The 26053-nt window shown below is 41.0% G+C and overlaps 1 protein-coding gene across 4 annotated transcripts in view; it reads right to left on the reverse strand.

The window, feature by feature from the left end:
• The window catches only part of cdc42bpb (CDC42 binding protein kinase beta (DMPK-like)), a 198209-nt gene that overhangs the window by 73580 nt on the left and 98576 nt on the right, over nt 1-26053 (reverse strand). For all 4 annotated transcript variants that reach the window (XM_073039719.1, XM_073039718.1, XM_073039717.1 and 1 more), the window contains exon 3: nt 4536-4619. In XM_073039719.1, the coding sequence (XP_072895820.1) occupies nt 4536-4619 (84 nt within the window). The remainder of the gene's footprint in view (nt 1-4535; nt 4620-26053) is intronic.

A 26053-nucleotide genomic window follows, 5' to 3' on the forward strand; every position in this document is an offset into this window, starting at 1 on the left:
TTTTTAGAGGATGTGACTAAACACATTGATGAAGGAAGAGCAGTAGATGTAGTGAATATAGATTTCAGCAAGGCATTTGATAAGGTACCCCATGCAAGGCTTACGGAGAAAGTAAGGAGGCATGGGATCCAAGGGGACATTACTTTGTGGATCCAGAACTGGCTTGCCCATAGAAGGCAAAGAGTGGTTGTAGATGGGTCATATTCTGCATGGAGGTCAGTCACCAATGGAGTGCCTCAGGGATCTGTTCTGGAACCCTTCGTGATTTTTACAAAATGACCTGGATGATGAAGTGGAGGGATGGGTTAGTAAGTTTGCTGATGACACAAAGGTTGGAGGTGTTGTGGATAGTGTGAAGGGCTGTCAGAGGTTACAGCGGGACATTGATAGGATGCAAAACTGGGCTGAGAAGTGGCGGATGGAGTTCAACCCAGGTAAGTGTGAAGTGGTTCATATTGGTAGGACAAATATGATGGCAGAATATAGTATTAATGGTAAGACTCTTGGCAGTGTGGAAGATCAGAGGGATCTTGGGGTCCGAGTCCATAGGACGCTCAAAGCAGCTGCGCAGGTTGACTCTGTGGTTAAGAAGGCGTATGGTGTATTGGCCTTCATCAATCGTGGAATTGAATTTAGGAGCTGAGAGGTAATGTTGCAGCTATACAAGACCCTGGTCAGACCCCACTTGGAGTACTGTACTCAGTTCTGGTCGCCTCACTACAGGAAGGATGTTGAAGCCTTAGAAAGGGTCCAGATGAGATTTACAAGGATATTGCCTGGACTGGGGAGCATGCCTTATGAGAACAGGTTGAGTGAACTCGGCCTTTTCTCCTTGGAGCGAAGGAGGATGAGAGGTGACCAGATAGAGGTGTACAAGATGATGAGAGGCATTGATCATGCTGATTGTCATAGGCTTTTTCCCAGGGCTGAAATGGTTGCCACAAGAGGACACAGGTTTATGGTGCTGGGGAGAAGTTACAGAGGAGATGTCAGGGGTAAGTTTTTTACTCAGATAGTGGTGAGTGCGTGGAATGGGCTGCCGGCAATGGTGGTGGAGGCGGATACGATAGGGTCTTTTAAGAGGCTTTTAGGTAGGTATATGGAGCTTAGTAAAATAGAAGGCTATAGGTAAGCCTAGTAATTTCTAAGGTAGGGACATGCTCGGCACAACTTTGTGGGCCAAAGGGCCTGTATTGTGCTGTAGGTTTTCTATGTTTCTATTATGGGGAGAAGGTAGGAAAATGGGGTTGAGAGGAAAATGGATTAGCCACAACGAACTGGCAGAGCAGACTCAATGGGCCGAATGGCCTAATTCTTCTTCTTATGGTCTTATATATCTGGCTTACTTATTAGCAACCAGACTGACAAATAACTGTTATAATACAATTGTATAATTAAGCTAAATGTGGCTTCATTGTATATGTCATCAAAGGGAAATTGTTGCTTTCAGTATAGAAAACACAAGGACAGAAGAGCAGGAATAGGCTATTCTGCCCCTTGAGCCTACTATGCCATTTATACAAATGTCATTAAACTCATTTAAGATTTCAACTTCATCTTCCTGCTCTAATACCTGACTCTCCTATATTCCTAAAAGTTATAACCCCCCCTGAATATATCTACTGTCCAATATCCACTACCCTCTAAGGACAGGAATTCCAAAGATCCACAATAGTGATTGCCTCCTTATCATGGAACTGTGTCACACTTAAGATTCCCCTACCTCCAAAGATCTGTCCCAATAGAAACTCTGCTGCCAAGCTCTTTCAGAATTTCATGTGTTATGAAGATATCACCTTACATTCTTCCAAACTTCAAAAACTATGGGGTTATTCAGCTAAATCTTTCTTAGGACAATTCCCTCACTACAGGAAACAAACTAGTGAACTTTCACACTGCTACCTCCACATGATGTATCCTTAAAAAAAGGAGTAATGCTATATGCAAGACCACTATCATCTCACTAACCATTCTAAATGTGGCAAGACTTAATTTCTCTTGTATTTCATCCCCTTTGCAATAGTCCACTTGATATCTTAGTAAACTCCTGTCTGGCTTTTTTCTACTCATCTCTAATGTTTTCATGTTATGTGCCATCTGCTATCATTTTGGCCACTTTCCATCTTTCCACATTAAGCAACGATGATAGATCACAATTTGTCTTTTTATACAAGTATTAATGCAGACTGTTGAGCAGTCAGCAGTAAACACCTCCTGTTTAAAGTTTGCCAAAATTAAAACCGTCTGTTTACCCTTTCTCTTTGTTTTCTGTCTGTGAGGTAATCCCTTATCTATACTGATTTATCTTCTCAAATTGAAGTACACAGCATCTAGGACACCACTTTATCTACCTTGCTGAGTTAAACAGGCGTTTATGAAACCACACCTAGAGTATTGTATCAATACTGGGTCTCCCTATCCAAAAAAGCATTTAATATTTTGGAATCAATACAGAGGATTAAAAGGCTGATAACTGAAGTGGAGACACGTTTCCAGTTGCACACCATTTCAACTTCCCTTCCCTTGCCAACCTGTCTATTCTCCATCTTCTCTATTGGCAGGTCGAGGCCCAAGGCCAACTAGAAAAGCAACACCTCATATTTTGCCTGGGTACTGCGCAACCCAATGGTAATACTAAATTTGCCAATTTCAGGTACCTTTACCACCAGCATTTCCCCAGTCTCAATCTGATCAACAAGTTCCAAAGCCTGGGCTTCTGTACTTCCCTCTGCAATAGGATCCTTGATTTCCTCACTGAGAGATCACAGTCTGTGTGCTTTGGAAATAACACCACCTCCTCGTTGACAATCATCCCTGGTGCGCCTTAAGGATGCATGCTTAACCCTATTCACTACACCCATGATAGTGTAGCTAGGCACAGCTCAAGTGCCATCTATAAGCTTGCCAATGACTCAACTATTATTGACAGAATTTCAGATGGTGATGAAAAGGCATGCAGGAGCAAGATAGATCAGATGGATGAGTGGTGTTGCAGCAATAACATTGCATTCAACATTAGTAAGACCGAGGAATTGATTGTGGACTTCAGGTAAGGGCAAGTTCAGAGAACACACACCGGTCTTCATTGAGGGATCTGAAGTGGAAAGGGTGAGCAGTTTCAAGTTCCTGAGTATCTATCCGGGGCCCAATATATTGATGTAATCACAAAAAAAGACACAACAGCGGCTATATTTCATTAGAAGTTTCAGCAGACTTGTTTATGTCACCAAAAACTCGTAAATTTCTATAGATGTACCACAGAGTGCATTCTAAATGGCTGCATCACCATCTGGTATGGAGGAGGGGCACTGTACAGGATCAGAAAAGGCTGCAGAAAGTTGTAAACTTAGCCAGATCTATCTTTGGCAATGGCGTCCCCAGCAACCAGGACACCTTCAAAAGATGATGCCTCAAAAAGACAGCTTCCAGCATTAAGGGCCCCAACACACAGGACATGCCCTCTTCTCATTGCTGCCATCAAGGAGGAGGCATAGGAGCCTGAAGACATACATTCAAAATTTCAGCAACTGCTTCTGCCCTCCACCATCATATTTCTGAATGGACAACGAACCCATGAACATTACTTCAGTTATTTTTCCCCTCTCTTTTAGGACTATTTGTTTTAATTTATTTTTATATAAATCTCATGCTGTAACTTATCATTTTTATTATGAATTGCAATGTACTGCTGCCACAAACTTCATGACATACTGTATACCAGTGATAATAAACCTGATTCTGATCTCTCCTTTCAACCTGCTTCTGAGTCCACTCCACCCCCTTTAATTCTCTCTTCCAATCCAATCACACATTTTCATCCCCCTTCCCAGTTCCACCCACCTATTACTCATACACTTATTCCATCAAATCCCCTATCCTATCTGACTATATCTGCCCTTCATCCCTCCTTTAATAATTCACATTATCATCTTCAGATTTCAGAACTTTCAGCCTATATGTCCCCACTCACCACCCTCCCTTTTCCCCAGCTGCTCCATCTGTTTTATTTTCCCCTGTCGTCAATGAAATGAACACAATACTCAGAGTGTGGTCTAACTAGAGTTTTGTAGAGCTACAAAACAGGTCACGGCTCTTGAACTCAATCCCCTGACTAATATAGGCTAGCACACTATACATCTTCTGCACCACCATATCAACTTGTGGGGCAACTTTGAGGGATCTGTGTACATGGACTTCAAGATCACCCTGTTCCTCCACACTGCTAAAAATCTTGCCATTAACCTTGCACTCTGTCTTCAAGTTCAACTTTCCAAAGTGCATCACTTCACACTTTTCCAGATTGAACTTTGTCAGTCATTTATCCACGCAGCTCTACATCCTGTCTATATCCCACTGGAGCATATGATAACCTTCTCCACTATCCACAACACCACCATCCTTCATGTCATCTGCAAACTTACTAGCCCACCTTTCCACTTCCTCATCCAAGTCATTTATATAAATCACAGAGTAGGGGTCCTAGAACCCCAGTCACTGAATAATATGTAGTTAAATGTACATTAAGCCATTTTTACCTCAGCACGTTTCAGCATTTCCCATTTATTGAGGATTTTCATAGCATAAACACGTTCAGTGTTCTTCATTTTCACCACTGCAACCTATAATGTTAAAAAGGACATCATTTTAAAACTGTTTACAAATCAATCTTAATAAAAGTCATCTTTACTTTTTCATTATCTTATTCTGAAAAAAAAAACTAGACAGCTCCTGCACATTGTTCCAAAAATATTAAAACATTTGCAATTAACATACAGAGCAGTAAAGTACTTGTCCTACTTGGCCCTTTCAAAGAATCCATTTGTCCCGGTCCCCTGGTTCTTTCTCCATATCCAGATCATCCTTCCCCATTTCAAGTACTTATCCAATTCTTTTTCAAAAGCTACTAATAAATCCAAATCCAAAATAATTGGGTAAATATTCCAAATTTTAAACATTCAGTAGCATCAAACCTTCCACTGTCACTGATTTATTTGCTAATCATCTCATATCTAACCCTTTGCTTAAAAAATGCTTTAGCTAGTGAAAAAGAAAACAATGCTTTCTGCCTTTTCATAATATAGACTATAATTATTCACATTAAATCTCAACTCATTATTTTGTGTCCAACCAGAAAGTTACAGCCAAAGCTTGGAGTTTATACCTTTTCCAAGAGTTTGTACTTAATTAATTGCCTTTAGATTATGCAGCAGAAGTCTATGTAGTGTGTACTTTTGTTCAGGATGCTGCATTGACATTTTGTTAACTATCAGTTGGGATTTATTTTTCAGTTTTTTATCAGCTATGCACTGCTATCCAAAATTATTTAGTAAAACAGAAATTCGAAGTTCATATTCAGAGCTTACGCTTCGTCATTTGTGATGAATCCCAGGCTCACAACTCACAGGAATTCCAGGCTATAGAACTTCCCATGTTGTCAAACAGTTTTATTATTGTACAGGGACTGGAACACTGTTCCAGTACTTCCAAATTTCACGATCAGTTCATTAAGAAAGCCAGACCCAAGATTTCCTCAACAACAAACAAAATTCCACCTTCACAGTGCTTAATATTATGCAATTACAAATCAATTTGCATTATATTTCAGTTTTAAACAGTACTGTATAAACAATTACATAAATACAGGCTCACAGAATTAACGGACAAAGCTGTAAATATTTAATCTCTTGCCAGTTAAAAGTATTAACTTATTTGGTGCCTGTACATCAGTTATCTCAATATTATCCCTATTAAGTACTCCAATAAATGCATTATGAAATGTAGTCAGTGACTTACTATAAGCAATATCAAAGATTATCTACTAATAATCCACTAAAATTGCTAAGTGGTTTGCAATATTTCATCTTCACTAATTGTAAAAGGTGTTTTAATACAATCACCTGGTTATGCTCATAAATACAAGAAATCCTGCAGATGCTGTAAATCCAGAACAACACACACAAAATGCTGGAAGAATTCAGCAGGTCAAGCAATATTGATGGAAATTAATAAACAGTTGACCTTTCAGGGCAAGAACCTTCAAGACTGGAAGGCACGAGAAATTGGGTTTCCCTTTTTCCACCATTAATGCTGCCATCAACTGCACCTTCTCCATTTCCCATACATCTGTTCTCACTCCATCTTTCTATTGCATTAACAGGGACAGAGTTCCTCTTGTCCTCCCCTACCACCCCATAAGCCTTCGCATCCAACAATCATTTTCTATAACTTCTGGCATTTTCAACAGGATCCTACCACCAAATACATCTTTAACCCCAACTCTACGCTCTCCACAAGGATCACTCCCCTCTATGATTTTCTTGCCATTCGTCCCTCTGCACTGATCTCTCTCCTGGTACATTTCCCTGCAAGTGACAGAAATGCTACATCTGCTTGTTCACCTCCTCCATTACTCCCATTCAACTCCCAGTCCTGACACCATTTCACCTGCTAATCTGTTGGAATCTTCTACTGTATCTGTTGCTCCCGAAGTGGTCTCCCGTACATTGGTGAGACATGAGCCAAACTGGTGGTCCAACTTTGTTCAGCATCTCTGCTCCCTCCACCAAAAGCAGAACTTCCTGGTGGCAAAACATTTTAATTGCTATCCCTATTCCTGCTCCAACATGCCAGTCCATGGCCTCTTCTTTTGCCACAATGTTGCCACTCTCAGAGTGGAGAAGCACCAACTCATATTCCATCTAGGTAGCCTCCAACCTGATAGCATGAGGTTGGAGGCTACCAAACTAGTAATTTTTTTCCAACCCTTCCCCTCTTTTCTATTCTCCACTCTGGTCTCTTAACTCTTCCCATCACCTGACCATCACTTTCACCTAGTGCCCATCCTTCTCTGTACATACATGTATAGAAAACAATTATGTTTACAATCTTAGTGTTTGGGCAATATCCTTCCACATTTCCCTTCCTTATTGCTTGTACGTGGCAACAAAGATGCAACTGAAAAATTTTAACTCCCTCATGATGTGAGATGGAAGAAATAAAATTCTTACCTTTCTCCCGTGGTCTATTGTCCTTTCCTATCAGATTGTAATTGTTTTACTTGTTTATTTATTATTATTATTTTTAATTTTTTTTCTCTGCTGGATTATGTATTGCATTGAACTGCGGCTGCTAAGTTAACAGATTTCATGTCACATGCTGGTGATAATAACCCTGATTCTGATTGCTTCTTCTCCTGCCCCTTACCTTTCCCACCTACCTGGCTTCACCCATCACTTTGCAGCTCATCCTCCTTTTTCCACCCCCCTCAACATTTTGGGCCAAGTTTATTCTTGACTGGAGAAAATAAGATAAGAATTCAGAGCAAGAAGGTGGGGGGGGGGGGGGGGGGGAGGGGAGGAGGAAATACAAGGTAGTAGGTGACAGGTAAAACCAGAAGAGGGGGGTAGGGTGAAGTAAAGAGCTGGGAAGTTGATTGGTGAAAGAGGTAAAGGGCTGGAGAAGGGGGAAATTGATAGAAGAGGAAAGAAGTCCATGGAAGAAAGGGAAGGGGGAGGAGCACCAGAGGGAGGTGATAAGCAGGTGAGAGTGGGAAAAGGGAATGGGGAATGGTTGGGGCATTACCGGAAGTTTGAAAAATCAATGTTCATACCATCAGGTTGGAGGTTACCTGGATGGAATACAATGTATTGTTCCTCCAACCTGAGTGTGGCCACATCATGGCAATAGAAGAGGCCATGGACTGACATGTCAGAATGGGAAGTACAATTAAAATAGGTGCCACCGGGAGATCCTGCTTTTTCTGGCGGATGGAGCACAAGTGCTCATTGCCAAATCTGGAAAGCTCCATACAATTGCAGAGGAACTGATTCTGCCAACAGTAAGGGAAGTTCTGAGTTTGGTTTTACATACTGCAAGTCACCAGACCAAATAATTAAATCGATTTAGCTCAGGGAAAACTCTGTTCAAAGATGAATAGATGAAATGTCTGAGAATGTAGAAGACATATTGTGCAACATACTTAGGCAACAAATCTTTCTTGGTTATGCTCACTTCATAAAAGATGAAAACATGGTTCAAGAGTTGTTATTTGCAAGGAGGTGAGATACAGATACAAAGAGAGTCAATATTTTGGGTTATTGAGCAATTTTTCAAAAGGACTCTTGTGCAACAGATGGGACACTATCGAAGACAGGACGCCACTGTGGATTTGTTATTTTTTTGTAAAAATCTGTACCAAGCATTTTTACCATTCACTGTGTAATCCACTGACAACATCTTCGTTACAAAAAAGTGATCAACTGCTCAAATCATTAAATACTGTTGTCACAATGGTAAATAAAATCATGTCTCACGCTTTCTATTTTCAACTATTTCAAGAGGTTTTTATTGAGAACAATGAACAGTCTGAATCCTTGCTATTGCACAGAAAAATCAGATGACTCTCAAAACAAAACCGCCTAAGACGCTTTTCTGCACTTTTTGAAATTATGAGAAAATTCTTTGAAGACTCAAATGCTTCATTCAGGAATCAACTCAAGAATATTAAGCATGACATTGCTTACTTGTCAGAATTATTCACAAACTTTAATGAAATTAATCTTCTATTGCAAGGGAACTATGTGAATCTTATCAAAGTCACATCAGTCATCTCTACATTTCTGTCCAAGTAAACCCTATTTAAGAGTGACATTGGTTGTTGTGACCATTTCCAATTTATGAGCTTTTCTGAGTTGGAAGAGAAAGAATGGATACCAGATGATCATTAAGTATATTGTGCCCACCTGAAAGAGCTGCATAAAGACATGTCAGAGAGAGTTCAGTATCTCCTCCTGATCCAAATTCCAGATTGGGTAATAAATCCATTCCTGAACATTTGTAATGAAGAATTAACAGGAAGGATGGAGGAAGAACAAATCTTGCTACAAAATGACTGAGCTGAAACCAAGGTTCAAACTTACTAACCCACCCTTCCACTTCTTCACTTAGAAAAATCACAAAGAGCTAAGGTCTTAGAACAGATCCCTCCTACAACACCACTAGTCACCGACCTCTAGACAGAATTCACTCCCTCTACTTCCACCCTCTGCCTTCTGTGGGCGAGCCCATTCTGAATCCATGCAGCCAAGTTTCTCTGGATCCCATACCTTTTCAAATGTTCAAATATCCTATCTTTAAAAATCCACTGGTCTATAATTCCAAGGGTTATCCTTATTACCTTTCCTGAGTAAAGGAAAAACACTTGCTGCACTCTAATCTTCGGTACTACTCTTGTGGCCAGTGAGGATGCAAAGATCATCACCAAAGGTGCAGCAATCTCTTCCCTCATTCCTCATAGTAACTTCAGGTATATCCCGTCCAGCCTATCTATCACAATGTTTTTCAAAAGTTCCAGTAACCTCGACATGGTCCAGCACATTAACCTATGATGACATAGATTACAGAGAATGAAGTGTTTGCTACCTTAAGGCAAATCAGGGTGGATAAATCCTCAGAGCTTGATAAGGTGCTCCCCCTGACCCTATGGAAGGCTGGTGCAGAAAATGCCAGGGCCCTAGCAGAGGTTTTTAAATCATCCTTTGTGACAGGGATGTACCAGAGGACTGGAAGATATCCAATATTGTTCCACAGTTTTAAAATGGGTCTAAACATACACAAGAAAATTACAGGCCAGTGAGTCTGACATCAGTTGTGGTTAAGTTATTGGAAGGTATTCTAAGGGGCCATATATAAGTATTTGGGTAGATATGACGTGATCAGGGATAATCAGGTAGGTCCTGTCCTGTTTTTTTGAGTAAGTTATCAAGAGAAAGTGGATGAAGGCAGTGCATGGACTTTAAGTGAGGCATTTGACAAGGTGCCACATGGGAGACTGGTCAAGAAAGTTCAATCGCTTGGCATTCAGGATGAGGTAGTAAACTGGATTAGACATTGACTTTGTGGGAGAAGCCAGAGAGTGGTAGTAAAGGGACATGTACAACACGCTGGAGGAACTCAGCAGGTCGGGCAGCATCCGTGGAAACAAGCAGTCAACATTTCGGGCCGAGACCCTTCGTCAGGACTGAAGAGGGAGGGGTCAGGGGCCTGGTCCACACGTCCCTCCCCACAGATTTCCCACCTGGCACTTATCCCTGCAAGTATAAGTGCTACACCTGCCCCTAAACCTCCTCTCTTACCACCATTCAGTGCCCAAAACAGTCCTTCCAGGTGAGGCAACACTTCACTTGTGAGTCTGTTGGGGTCATCTATTGCATCCGGTGCTCCTGGTGTGGCCTCCTCTACATCGGCGAGGCCTGACGCAGATTGGGGGACCGCTTCGTCGAGAACCTCCGCTCCATCCGCCACAACAGACAGGATCTCCCAGTTGCCACCCACTTCAACTCTGCATCACATTCCCATTCAGATATGTCCATACATGGCCTCCTCTACTGCCATGATGAGGCCAAACTCAGGTTGGAGGAGCAACACCTCATATACTGTCTGGGTAGTCTCCAGCCCCTTGCCATGAACATTCAATTCTCCAACTTCCCGTAATTCCCTCCTCCATCCCAGTTTCACTCTGCTTCCTCCTCCAGCTGCCTATCACCTCTCTCATGATACTGCCTTCTTCTACTACACATAGTGCTTTCCCCTTACATTCCTTCTTCACCTTTCCTGCCTATCCATCCCCGCTTCCCCTCCTCCACCCCTTGATCTTTCCTCTTATTGGTTTTTCACCTGGCACCTGCCAGCCTTCTTCCCACCCTCCCCCCACCTTCTTTATAAGGCCCCTGCCCCCTGTTGTACATGTTGCTTTGACCACAGCATCTGCAGCATATTTTGTGTTTAGTGGTAGTAAAGGGTTGCTCCTCTGACTGGAGCCCTGTAACTTGTGATGTGGACAGTGAGGAAGGCTTTCATGGCTTGCAGAGGGATCTGCATCAGCTGGAAAAATGGGCTTAAAAATGGCAGACGGAAGTTAATGCAGACAAGTGTGAGGTTTTGAACTTTGGTAGAACCAAACATGTCTTACACAGTGAAAGAAGGGGCATTGAGTAGTGTGGTAGAACAAAGGGATCTGGAAATACAGGTCCATAATTACTTGAAAGTGGCTTCACTGGTAGATAGGATTGTAAAATAAATTTTTGGCACATTGGCTTGCATAAATCAACATATTGAATACAGAACATGGGATGTTATGCTGAAGTTGTATAAGACACTGGTGAGGCATAATTTGGAGTATTGTGTGTGGTTTTGGTCACCTACCAGCAGGAAGTATATAAACAAGGTTGAAAGGGTAAAGAAGAAACTTACAAGGATGTTGCCAGATCTGGAGGATCTGAGTTATAAGGAAAGTCTGAATAGGTTAGGACAGTATTTTTTAAGAGTGTAGAAGATTGAGAAGAGATTTGATAGAGGTATGCAAAATTATGAGCGTAATAAATAGGGTAAATGCAAGCAGGATTTTTCCACTGAGGTTGGGTGTAACTACAACCAGAACCAACACATACTCCACTCTCCCCTCCTACCCCTCCTCACAGCCCCCCACCCTGCTCTCGTGACTACACCACTCCCTCACCGGAAACCACCACGGTGGGCTTCACAGCTGAACAGGTGAGAAGACAGCTGAAACGTCTCCACCCAAGCAAGGCTGCAGGCCCGGATGGTGTCAGCTCCAGGGCACTCAAAGCCTGTACCCCCCAGCTAAGTGGAGTACTTCACCATGTCTTCAACCTGAGCCTGAGTCTCCAGAGGGTTCCTGTGCTGTGGAAGACGTCCTGCCTCATTCCTGTACCGAAGACGCCATGCCCCAATGGCTCCGATGACTACAGACCGAAAGGTGAGGTGATGACTACAGAAAAGTGAGGTTTAACGGGAGCATGAGGGAAAACCTCTTCACTCAGAGGGTCATGAGAGTGTAGAATGAGCTGCCAGCACAAGTAGGGCACATGAGCTCGATTTCAAGGTTTAAGTTTGGATAGGTACATGGATAGTTCAAATATGGAGGGCCAAGCTCCTGGTGCAGGTTAATGGGAGCAGGCAGGTTAAATAGTTCAGCATGGACTAGATGGGCCAAAGGACCTGTTTCTGTGTTGTACTTCTCTATGACCTCTTCTTCATCAAGGCTCCTCTTACTGGTGAATACTGAAGCAAAGTAATCATTATGGACCTTACCTCCTCCAACTCCAGACACATTTCCTCTTTTATTCTGATTGGTCCTATCCTCACTCTAGTCATCTTCCTGTTCTACATGTACATGGAAAATTCCATGGGGTTTTTCTTAATCCTACTCATCAAAGCCTTTTCATGCCCCCTTATAGCTCTCCTAAGTCCCTTCATAAATTTGGTCCTGGTCTCCTTACAACTCTCAAGAGTCCTGTCTAATGTTTGCTTCTTAAACCTTAGATGTGCTTCCTCCTTTTTCTTGTTGACTAAATATTCCACTTCTTTTGTCAACCATGGTTCCTTCACCCTGCCATCATTTCCCTGCCAGAATAGGACAAGCCTATCTAGCACCCCATGCAAGTGCTCCCTAAACAACCTCTACATTTCCTTTATACATTTCCCTCAGAACATCTGTTCCCAATGTACACTCCCACCTCCTGTCTAACAGCATTTTAATTAGTCTTCCCCAAATTCAGTACTTTCCTATACCGCCTGCTCCGATCCTGTCTAAAGCTATGGTAAAGGTCAAAGAGTTGTGGTCAGACTCTGAAATATCCAACCCCCCCCCCCAAGAGCTCCGTCACATGCGCAGGGTCACAATGAATTCTGTATTTTTTCAAAATTAAAATCATTCAACCAAAGAACATTTAAAACTGTTTTGACTAATTTTTTAACAAATATGCACCATAATGTCTATGGATGTAAAATATATAGAAAAAATATCAAAATTCACTCCTAGTTTGTACTACTGACAAAGCAAGAGGGTAGCTGTTGGTGTTTTCAAGGATGGTGCTTCCTTTCTGTATTATAGGACCCTTACCACTGATTAGGTCCAATTACTGGAGTCCTAGACTGTCTGCTTTGAGTAAGAACACTGAGAAGCAATAGGCAGAGTTCCAGAAAGAAGTACTGAGCATTCATGATCTGTTCCAATAGGTCTTAAGCTGTTGGTGCTGAATGCCTATTTTATTGCTGGGGAAAAAATCCTACCACTTAACAGTAAACATAGAACATAGGATAATGAAGCATAATACAGGCCCTTCAGCCCATAGTGTTGTGCTGAGCTTTCAACTTACTCTATGATCAACTAGCGTTTCCCTCCTACATGGTTCTCCATTTCTCTATCATTCATGTGCCTATCAAAGAGTTTCTTATTTTTTTCTAATTTATCTCCCTCTTCCTCTGGCAGGGCATTCCATGCACTGTGTTAAAAAAAAACAATACCTCTAACATCCCCTCTGTATTTTCCTCCAGTCACCTTAAAACTATGCTCCCTCATTCTAGCCATTTCTGCCCCGGGAAGAAGTCTCTGGCTATTCACTCAAATATGCCTCTTGGCATCTTGTACACCTCTATCAAATCATTTCTCATCCTCCTTCACTCCAAAGAGAAAAGCTCCAGCTTGCTCAATCAATAGCTTTATTATCTTCCAGATCCATTAGAATAAACTGGACCGAAGCCTAGAAATTTGTTAGTTTTTATCTGGGCACAAGTCAAGTCTTTCGCAATGCAAAGGAATGTAGTAAATATTTATAATTAATTTCCTTCTTCAATGAAATCTCTAACCACGTCATCAAGTAACTGGAATAAACTGTACATTGTACCAAAAGTATGAGGCAGAGCACACTGGCCCGCATTTTCTTCTGTTCCACTGTGGAACTTCATGCCTTCACCAGTCTGTCAAGCAACTTCAGTTTTTCAATATTTTTATTTACACATTATCTTATTCTGCACATTAGTTGCCAATCTTCATTTGTTTTTTGTATTATTCTGTTGTATTTCAGGACAAAACATAAAAATGCTGGAGGAACTCAGCAAGGCCTGCTGCATCAATGGAGGAGAATAAACAGTCAATGGTTTGGTCCAAGACCTTTCATCTATCGTAAACAAAAGAGATTCTGCAGATCAAGTCAAGTCAAGTCACTTTTATTGTCATTTCGACCATAACTGCTGGTACAGTACATAGTAAAAATGAGACAATGTTTTTCAGGACCATGGTGTTACATGACACAGTACAAAACCTAGACTGAACTACGTAAAAAAAACACAGAGAAAGCTACACTAGACTACAGACCTACACAGGACTGCATAAAATGCACAAAAACAGTGCAGGCATTACAATAAATAATAAACAGGACAATAGGGCAAGGTGTCAGTCCAGGCTTCGGGTATTGAGGAGTCTGATATCTTGGGGGAAGAAACTGTTACATAGTCTGGCCGAGAGAGCCCGAATGCTTCGGAGCCTTTTCCCAGACAGCAGGAGGGAGAAGAGTGTATGGGGGTACATGGGGTCCTTCATAATGCTGTTTCCTTTGCGGATGCAGCGTGTAGAGTAAATGTCCGTGATGGCGGGAAGAGAGACCGCGATGATCTTCTCAGCTGACCTCACTATCCGCTGCAGGGTCTTGCGATCCAAGATGGTGCAATTTCCAAACCAGGCAGTGATGCAGCTGTTCAGGATGCTCTCAATACAACCCCTGTAGAATGTGATGAGGATGGGGGTTGGGAGATGGACTTTCCTCAGCCTTCACAGAAAGTAGAGACGTTGCTGGGCTTTCTTTGCTATGGAGCTGGTGTTGAGGGACCAGGTGAAATTCTCCGTCAGGTGAACACCAAAAAATCTGGTGCTCTTTACAATCTCTACCGAGGAGCCGTTGATGTTCAGCGGGCAGGGGTCGCTCTGTGCCCTCCTGAAGTCAACAACCATCTCTTTTGTTTTGTTCACATTAAGAGACACGTTGTTGGCTCTGCACCAGTCCGTTAGCCGCTGCACCTCCTCTCTGTATGATGACTCATCGTTCTTGCTGATGAGACCCACCACTGTCGTGTCATCAGCAAACTTGATGATATGGTTCGAGCTGTGTGTTGCAGCACAGTCATGGGTCAGCAGAGTGAACAGCAGTGGACTGAGCACGCAGCCCTGGGGAGCCCCCGTGCTCAGTGTGATAGTGTTGGAGATGCTGCTCCCGATCTGGACTGACTGAGGTCTCCCAGTCAGGAAGCCTAGGATCCAGTTGCAGAGTTGAAAAGCTTGAGCAACAGCCAGAACACGTTACAGGAACTCAGCAAGTCAGGCAGTATCTATGGAGGGTATTAAACAGTCAATGTTTCAGACTGAGACCCTTCATCAGGACTGGTGAAAGGTTGGAGATGAATATCTGCAATTCTGAAAGTCCAGAGCCAAGGAATGGAAGTTGGAGGTATTTGTGAGTGGGTGGGAAGATGGGAATAGGGCTTGCTTTGCTGTTGTTGTTCTGCTGACATTATGGGCATGCTACGTTGGTGCCGAAATGTGTGGTGACACTTGCGGGCTCTCCAGTACCTTCAGTCGCGTTGGTTGTTAACACAAACAGCACATTTCACTGTATGTTTTGACATGCATGTGATAAATAAATGGATCTGAATCTGTCATTTAACTGAACTTTTCAAAGGTTGTTAGCAACCCAACAGTTACCTCCACTATATCTCCCACATTTTCACAGCTATTATCATTTTCTCACAATCTTTTTATTCATTTTCAGCTTCTACCCAATAGTCTATGAAGTTGAACCCACCCCACAGAAACTACAGTTGGTGATACCCATTTTGTTGGGTTGCTACAGCAAAATTCTGTAACAAACTAGATTATTTGTGAGAATATGATTGCAAGCAAGTTACAGCTTTGGATTACAGCTCAAAACAGTACATTATTATAGTATTATAGCATTGCTCTAAAGAATTTATAAAAATATATAAGACCTCTTAAATATCAAACAATCTAACAAGGACAGATGTCATCAGACTGTAATGTCAAATATCAACACGGCCTCATGTTAATCAGTTACATGAGGTAACTGCCCAGCAAAACGAGTATTGACTTAAGAGTGGCTTACAGAATGTTAGGCGTTTGGATGGTGGGTGGGGGTGTGGAAAGTAGATGCCCAAGTATGTTTGTATTCTATATAGTTGATATACATGCATCAAAATGGCTCCATCGGTAAGTACAGTCATATGGTTGTGGGCTCATGATTCATTCTAGACACTTTGATGCATAATCTATGATCATTATTGAGGGAATACTGTTAAAGATCAAAACATTCAAGTGACCTCAAAACTAAGGTTCAAGCTATCTGCTTAAATAAGTGTAAAATACTCAATATTCACATTGCCCAAGAGAAATAAAAAGTATGGGCTGCTTCTGTTCAGTTTAGGAAGTTTCCATAGCACCACTTTTTTAAAAATGCAAAAGAGTTCTGAGTGGTCTTCCCTTGACTTTCAACTCATTACATCCTGTGAGACAGGCATACACAAATTGGCTGCCATGTCCGGTTATGATACAACAATGACAAAATTTCAAAAAATTCATTGTTTTAGATCACATGAGGTTGTGAAAAATGTTGCAAAAATGCTTGTTCCTTTTGATTTTCTATTCACTACAACTAAAGCAAATTGAAGGAAACTGATGTACTTCAAGCAAGCTGAAGAAGGGTCTTCATAAATAAGGAGCATGTATTCTATAATATGTAGAAACACAGGTCATGTATTCTATAATATATAAAAACACAGGTCAAAATACAAAGCCTTAGAAGTTACTTGAAGAACTTAAAACTTCCCTGAAACAAAATGGAAATGCTGGAATAACTCAGCCAGTCAAGCAGTATTTGTGGGAAACCAGTCTACATTTCTGACAAGCAACACTTCCTCAGAAAGCTTTCACTAGAAAAATTATTTTGTTTTGCCCAGAATGGTACACATATTACTGAGTCTAGTGTTTCACTTCAATTAATATTGTAGAATACGTTTTCAGTGAGATCATCATGTAGTTTGAACAGAAACAGAAAAGAGTATGGTAGATTCTAGAATTTGCAACGACATGTAAATGCTTGGTTTAATGCTTTGCATTAAAGCTCAGTATCAACTATTGTGTGCTAAGCCCAAGATTTTTACATGATAAACACAAAAACATGGGTATCATACAAAGCTTCTGCTTTGTTAATCAGGAATTTGAGATTAGGAATTACAGAGGGTGAATTGCAAAATACTGTAGATAAAATATTCTGCCTCTGAGTAAAACAATACATGACAGTGAGGAGCAAGGGCAAACACTTCATGGCAATTTCCGCAGAGGAAGCACATGGATCTTAAAAATCGTTTAATCAATCTGACTCAATCAGTAGTCAACCTAGGCAATTCTTTCAAATCTCTTTTGGTGAACAGGGGCAGGAAGGAAAAACCTAAGTACTCTTAGACATTCAATTCCCTCTTTTGTTATAGCAGCTGGACATACATAGGAAACAAGTCTGAAAGTAAAGAACTCTGTGTCCAGAGGAAGCATCCTGGGGTGTTGTCCATGTAGAAATTGTTAACTCATAGAATTACTGGACAAACTTAGTTGTTTATTAAGATTATTGTTGTACACATTAATACTCAATTTCTTTCACCAAAGCCAAATATACATTGCTGATTCAATGATTACTAATCATTATGTAATGTTAATTTGGTTCCTGTACATGATCATGCTTTGTAAGCTATAGAAATCATAGTTAAACTTAAGATTAATGTGACTACAAATTCTTTTTGTACGTCATGTTTTTTATTCATTGTCAGGATGTGGGTGTTCCTACTAAAACCAGCATTTACTGTCTATCCAAAAATACCCTTCAGAAGATTGTGATGAGCCATCTTTCTGGACTGTGACAGTCCCTTTAATGAAGGCACTCCCAATGCAATGTTTAACTCAGTACCAAAAGGCCGAGAAACTGATATAGACACGGCTGCAGAAGCACTGGAATGGCGTATGTCAACTGGGTCATGAAGTTTATTTGCAGATGACAACTCTAAGTTGGCTTGGTGTCAACAGGAAAGGTGTGTGGGGGGGGGGGGTGGATTGATGTTATGGATATAGTCCAAACTAGAAATGCATTTCCTAGATGTTTGTTTCAAATGTTCCAATCTGGCAGTGGCATTTCCCCCTCCACCCTCCGCAGCATGTAAAAAGGACCTGGCTTGCACTTGGACTAAATGTTTTAAGCACCTTTGTCAAGTTTGGCTCTGTGACATTTTTCTTGTGATCACAAGAACCTGTTGGATATTAGTAATGTACAATATTGCAAGTCCGGATTACTGGTTCATTGGTGAGACCCACTGCAGGGGTGCTTCCTGGCCTCGGTTGATGCACAGGCTAAGCCCTTGTGCTGTGGGGGGGCGGGCCTCACCTGTTGCAGTCACCCAGGGAAGGAGATGCCACAGGCAACATGGGAGACAGCAGAGGTACTGCTGGATTCTGTGCTGGGTTGGCTGGCCATTCCCACTGGTGCTGCCCTCCAGTGTCTTCTCAGTGGAAGACAAGCTGGATTGCATTTATCTATGGCTGCACTAGCACATGATGAGGACTGTAGATACATCGCTCTGGGACAACATCTATGCACCATCAATCTGCTGGCCTTGACACACGGGGACTTGGGCTACATTGTTTTGTGACCATGTTTTCTGCTATCGTAATTATATGTGCTATATGTGCTGTGTCTGACTGTTGGTACTGTGTTTTGCATCTTAGCTCCAGGGAAATGCTGCTTCTTAATTTGTATGGTTGAATGACAATTAAACTTGAACTTGCATTTGTATTTGTAATGACGAAAGCAGTCATAACTTTGCCTGGGGCCTTGGTGTCTGTTTCAAGTTAACCTCAATGCCATGGTCAGGCAGTGACATCTACACACAGCATGAACAGAAAAAGTAGCCCAGGATTGGGGTGTACTTTCCAAGCTTGGCTTGGTACCTTGATCTGATGGCAACATGTGATGTGTACATTGCACAAAGGACTTCACACAAGCTGAGTATGAAATTTAAATCTGTTGGAAATCATTCCAAGTACTTAGGCTCAGGTTGGATTTACAGTGTCCCTGAGCAAGTCAGGTTTATATTAGGATTTTATTTTTACACTCAAGTGGACCTTTACAAACGTCTGAACAAGTAGACCACATTGAAGAGATTGCCTCCTTGGGCAATACATACACTCAGGATAGAAATCTTGTTCTGGCATGTATAATTACAAAACAAGTCTAATATCTATGAGCAAGTTAAAGATCATAGGCATAAATACATACATCAGTAAACAAATGACAGCATTCCTGCATTCTATCATGCCCTCTGAAGATCCCAAGCAATTTTCTAGTCAGTCGATTAATTTTGAAGACTGGCCACTGTTAAGTTAGCAAATGTAGCAATCTGTGATATTCAAAAGGCCAATAATCAATAAATAGGAGGTGTATAGCTTAGCACACCTAGGGAGCAGTGTGTTTTCTTCCATTAAGTGCTGCTATTATTTAGATCTTGATTTAATATCTCATCTGTAAGACAATATTTTCAACAGGGCAGTTCTGTTCTGAATTATTTTAAAATTACTCACCAAAAGATATATGCACCAACATAGCTATTCTAATATTCTGAAGAATGTGAAAGATAAAAAAAGACCAGGGAGTTAAAAAGGAAGTTAGTGAAAACAACAGTAACAGTGAGCAAGGTCTGGTGCAGGAATGGATATGATTGCTGACAGCTCCATGCAGTGATAATATTAAATAATATTGACTTAGTTTTTACAGGTTTTTCCCAAATTAGTACAGTTTTAAAATAAATCCACTAGATTCACTTTTGCTGAGGTGATAAATGCAAATGCTGGAAATCTGAAACAAAACCAGAAAATGCTGAAAGCATTCAATAGGTCATGCAGCACTGGAAAGATAAACAGAACATACATTTTGGATGAATGAACTGAAACAATAAGAAACCAATGCTACGTTTTAAGCTGCATGAAGAAGGGTGGAAAAGTATTGTCTGTGATAAGGTGAAGACCATGGTTGACTAGCAACTCAATTACTTAAAGTCAGAGGTTACACAGAGAAGCAAGGAACAAAGGAACATGTTGTCTAGATATTTGAAATAGAATTCTACAAATACCCAGCACATCAGGCAGCATTTGTTACAGGTTGATGACCGTACATCAGAACTTGCCAGTTTTGATGAAGGGTTGCAGACCCAAAATATGACTGCTTCTCTTTCAACAGATGCTGCCTGACCTGCTGAACATTTCCAGCATTTCTTCCATTTTGTTTTACATTTCCAGCATCAGCAGTTCTATTTATTTTCAGAAAAGACTAGCTACCTGAAGCTGTTGAATTGAATATACTAAGTCCAAACAGTTACAATGTGCCCAGACAGAAGGGGAGTTGTTGTTCCTTAAATTAGGCATCATTGGAGCAGTGTGGATGGAGAAAGTCAAGAGATGTCAATGTGTGAGTCTGAGGGAGAATAAAAATGACAGAAAACTGGTACTTCAGGGTCACCTTAATGGTCTGAATAGAGGAATACTTCAAAGAAGTCACCCAATCCATGGATGAACATGGAGGAGACACATTGTGAACACTGAACAGAACACTAAATTGAAATTGCTGCTTCATTTGGAATGAGCGTTTGAGTCTCTGGGTAGTGGTAATGATACATTACTTACAGTTGTAAATTGTCATGAGAAGGGGATTGGTTGGTGGAGATGGAAGACTGAACTATAAAGTCACAGAGGGAGCATGCCCTTACCAATACTGATAGAGGAGGGGAGACATAGTAATGTCAGGTAGTGGAAATCTCATTGAAGGGTGTAGAAAGTATTGTTTTCAAAATATTCATTTAATGCAACAATAACAATGTAGAACCAATTTAATCTGCCTATTTCAGTCAGTACTGAATATATAAAAGACTTCCAAATTTCATTCAATTTATAGTCATGCAATCATAAAGTCACATAACAAAGAAACAGGTTCTTGATGATAATCAATATCTATTTATACTAGGGGTTCCCAAACATTTTTATGCCAATGGACCCCTACCATTAATTGAGGGGTCTGTGGACCCCAGGTTGGGTTCCCCGATTTATACCAATTCTTTATTTAGAACACTTCTAGGTGATTCAACTGTTAATTCACATTTCTTAAATGTTGCATGAATATCTGCTTCCATTACCTTCTCAGGCATTGTATTCCGGTTTGCAACCATCCTCAGGTAAAAAAAAATCTTCCTCAAATCCTCTCTAAACATCTTAATTTTTGACTTTAACCTACACCCTCTAATCTTAAAACACCCCTGTCCTGCTGGAAAGTTTTTTTTACTATCTACCTTATCTATGTCTCTCATAATTTTGTCCATTTCCATTAAGTTTGCCCCAAAACCTGCTCTGCTCCAAATAAAACTAAGACCTATCCAATCTTCCCTTCCATCTCAGGCAAGTTGCTGATGAATTTTTGCATCCTTTCCAGTGCAACCTTCTTCTATTGCAAGTAATATCTCACTAAAAGGGGTCCCATAGAGGTTTCACATAGCTAGCAGCTGCGGAGTTACCTAGCCAGATCCAACGTAGCAGCTGATAGACTATTTAACCCATTAAGTGAAAACTAAAAAGCAGGAGCAGACAGTACTAGCGCTATAGCAGTTTCTACTGAAAGACCAAATCCAGTTATTCAGCCCGAAACTTGCATTAACTCTGATATACACCTCGCTTTCTGTTCATTCCCCCATCTTGGCCCATGTGTTCTCAAATCCGTTGTGACACTTTATTCAAATCATTAAAATATTTACATAATTTAAACTCACTAATATACCATGGTCCAGAACCAAAAAAAACATACTAGAAGTTTACATAAGCAAAAACTATGCAGACAACATTTCTCACCAGCTTGCTTGGATGTAAAAATCACAGAAGGTATTTCAGGAAACCACACTCTGTCACCATTTCCTTTCACTGAAAATATTGTTCTCCTGACAATATCCTGCATGCAGTCATCCTATGGTGTGTGTAAAACCACAGCTATTTCAACGCAAATGCTAAGGTCTGTGTAACCACCGGAAAACTTGCAAGAATTAAACAAATACCAATGCTTTAATTTTGTTGATGCAATGAATTAGAAACAGCAAGTTGGCAGGAGATATATTTAGACTCAACTATATTTATGTGGCTTGTCCAGTAAAGTTTTTAGTCAAACCCTAGGAGGTCCCTTAAGGTTGTTATAGCTGGGTGGGGGTGGGGTAGGTGCAGGGGCATAAAGGTCTTGAAACCAGTCGCTTCAGGCAGATGGGGCTTGTCAGCCATGGTTGATAGCTCATCTAGGACAATGAAAACTCTTGCTAATCTCACTTAGAGCAAGGTTTTGGGAGTAAACCCCAAGGAAAGATCTAGAGCTGGTGTCCCTAAGACAGCCCTACATCGAGTTCAACGCTGACCGGCAACTCCTGGAGAGGGGGAGCCTGCTGCACAGGCAACAGCTTGCTCTCCATATTGTACAGTCCTGACTTGTGTATCATATAGACAGCTAGGATGCAACACCCATGATCAACCTCGACCAACGAAGTGCTTCCAAATCCCTAAGATGTTAATATTGGGGTATTCAACGCGATGATACACTGAATCTCAAGGGTAGTTGTTCAGTTCTTCCCTTTTGAAAATAGTCATTGTCTGATATTTTTTGAAGCAATTTATCCTGTTCATCAGCCCATACCCAAAAGTCAACTAGGTTTTGCTGCATAAAGTCACAGATGGTTCATTTTCCATGGAGTTGCAAATAGATTTCACCATTGTGCCATCGGCAAACATTTCTGCTTCTAACATTATGATGAAAGGTTATTTTCTAATCTTTAATGAAGGACCTGAAGATGTTTGGGTCTAAAATGCTGCTCCAAAGTTCAAAGTACATTTATTATCAAAAGTATGTATACTATATATAATCCTGATATGTGTCTCCTTACAGATAGCCACAAAACAAATAAACATATATCTCATTAAAAAAGACCTACACCCAATGTGCAAAAAACATACCATGCAAACAATAAAAGTAACCAAATAACATTCACAACTGAAATTCACAAAAGTGAGTCCACAGCCATGAGGCCAGTCATCACTGCAGCCGATCCAGGAGCCCATTAGCTGCATGTTACATCCCCTGAACACTGGCCTGTCCCTTGCTTCCACCCCCGACACCAAGACCTTTTCAATCTGGCCTAGCACTTAAATCGGTCAAACAGCGGGTCATTCCTCATTCTCAGACCTAGGCCCTGTTACTTTGATACAAGGAACTCCAACTGGGTATATTCAGGTACTAGGATGAAATGGATTTAAAATAACTGCAAGCATTTTCTTTGGGCAAGGTATGGTTTCAGCCAAAGGAATGCTTTGCTCTTGATTCTCCTTGGCTTCAGCTTTACCAGAGCTACTTGACATCACATACCATGATTAAAGTTGCCTAAAGGGTAATCACTGTCACCTCTCCTTTGAAATTCAGCACTGAAAAGGGTGTAATGAATGCTGAATGCAATGGGTATTGGCAAAACTCAAACTGAGCAGGAGTGAGCATACTCTTGAACACAAGAATTACTTGACAGTGCTATTGATAACACCATCCATTATTCTGCCAATGAAAGCAGACAAATCGGACAGCTGACAATGGTTGACTTGGAGGAGAATGCAGCTGGTGTTTTCACAGACCATCACACCATATCCTTGCTAGCCTATGAGTTCAACAGTACCGTCAAATTAGCCTTGACTATTAGTAGATGTGGCATAAGCTTCAGTAGTGGAGAGTGTGAAGGATAAACACCAAACAAGCTCTTCCCTTTCTCCTGGATAGTACCAAGTTTCTTGAATGTCATTGGAACAGCAATGGACACATTCCTCATTGCCTTGTGAATATGGAAAAGTTTTGAAGTTTCTAAATACAAATCCTACTGCCAGAATCCACCACGACAGGATATATTAACAGACTATTTAAAAATAAAAATAATTAAAAAATCAACAAGGTTTCACACAAAAAACATGTTCCACAAATCCTAAACAATCAACATGGTTACACAAAGGCAAAATTTATTGCAGTTGATCTTTTTCCAGGATGCAACCAGAACAGCAGTTAGATTGAGGTAAGTGATTGGAATACATATTGATTTTCAAAATACATTTAACTAAATTAACTCTCATTCCCCAAAGTTTGTAATATTAAATAAGATCATGTGGTATTAAAGAAGAAAATGCATTATCATGGACGAAGGTTTGGTTCAAGGACAGAACAGAAACTTATGATAAAGGGATCAAGTATAGCACCCAAGTTTATTGATGGTATAAAACTGGGTTGGAAACTGAGCCACAAGGCAGGCATGGCACTTGCACAGGGATAAAGACAGGTTACGCGAGTGGACAAAACAGTTATAGATGGAGTACGATACGCAGTTACGCACAATGATGGAAAGGGAAAAAAAAACATGTTTCTTAATGAAACATTAAGAATTGGTGAGCCAATTCAAAAAGTTCAGAAAGTAAACCTGGAATTACAAGCAGCAGTCACAAAGGCAAATGGTATGCTGGCCTTAATTCCAAATGGGCTGGAATATCTAAGTAACAAAGTCTTAGCTAACCCTTCTTGAAGCTCTGTGTGTACTTCTTTCCTCCATACCTGAAGGACATTCTTGATTCAGAGTTCATTCTTGTTGCATTATGACAATATGTAAGCAAGGCCTACACTGACTGCAGTTTAAATAAACGAGATAGAATGAACACACTTCTGGAAGGATTATGAGGTTAAGAGTCTAGAACTAAACATGGGGGTGAAGGGAGAAGTCAAGAGAGGCCTAGCTGCAGGGTAGCCAACCACTCTTACTGAAGATGTTATTGTTGAGTAATGGCACCTGTGAATACCTTCCAATTATTAGTCTTGCTGCACAAAGGCATGGGCTGCTTCATTTTGTGAACACTTGAAAATAGAACAGGACCATATTTTAACTTTGGTGAATTGGTGCAAGTTCTTAAGTTAGTAACCTTTTCCTCTGTCTTGTCAACATTGAGGAAGAGGTTATTTGCCTCTTCCACCTCCTTTCTGTAGGCCACCTCATTATCGGTGATGATTCTTACCATTGTTGTGTCATTGGCGAATTTAACAATGGTACCGCTTGGGTGTCCGGCAATGCAGTCATATGTGAGCAAAGTGCACAGAAATACGCTCAGCACACAGCCCTGGGTGACACCTGTGTTGAGGATGATGGGAAGTGAGGAGTGGTTGTGTATCTTGACAATCTGATGCCTGTTGGTTAGGAAGCCCAACACCCAGTTGCACAGTAGTGTATGTAGACCGAGTAGCAGTAGGAGTTTGCTCACCATCTCCTTTCTAAACGAAAAGGAAAGTGGATTCATCAAATATAATGTGAAACTATGCTGGTACTCACTTTCACAAATTTATGATAGGTTTTACCAGATCCACATATCGACTGAAGCACAGGACTTAGAAATTCAATGCAAAATGGCAATTTTTTTAGACGATACCAAACCAATAAACTGAGTTGCTTTGAAATTATCAAGATGAGTGACAGAAAGGCATTGATTTGTGGTAGTTTGGTGTTTAAACAATGAACAATCAGTGATCCGAAGCATGAGAAGGCATAGCTCACTCAGGTTCACCGAATGAGTACATTTGTGGCAGTTTGGCTTTTGAACAGTGGCCAATCAACGACCGGGATGGATGGGCAAGAACAAATAAAAATAAAGAAGAGTGGTCATTGCTGCAGTAGACAATGTTAGAGTGGTTATTCAAAGCTTTAGCTCTTCAAGGGTTCAGTAAGGAGTAAGGAGAAGCTTGAGTTGGAGGAAGCAAAAAAGCTGTCAGTAGGTTCCTCCTCCCACTTCCAGTTTATTTATTGTTTCCTTCTTTGTAATTGCATGGCTAGAACAGCAATGATACCAGGCAGAATAGTTGAATGCTCCTCTTGTGGGATCTGGGAAGGCAGGGAGGCCTCCAGTGTCCCTGACAACTTCACCTGCAAGTACATCCACCTTCTAACAGTTTGTTAAGGATTTGTAGCTGGAACTGGTTGAACTCCGGAACATTTGGGAGGCTGAGAGGGTGATAGATAGGACATATAGTGAGGTAGTTACATCCAAGGTGCAGGATAC

Source organism: Hemitrygon akajei, chromosome 3, assembly GCF_048418815.1.
Source record: "Hemitrygon akajei chromosome 3, sHemAka1.3, whole genome shotgun sequence".
Lineage (NCBI taxonomy): Eukaryota > Metazoa > Chordata > Chondrichthyes > Myliobatiformes > Dasyatidae > Hemitrygon > Hemitrygon akajei.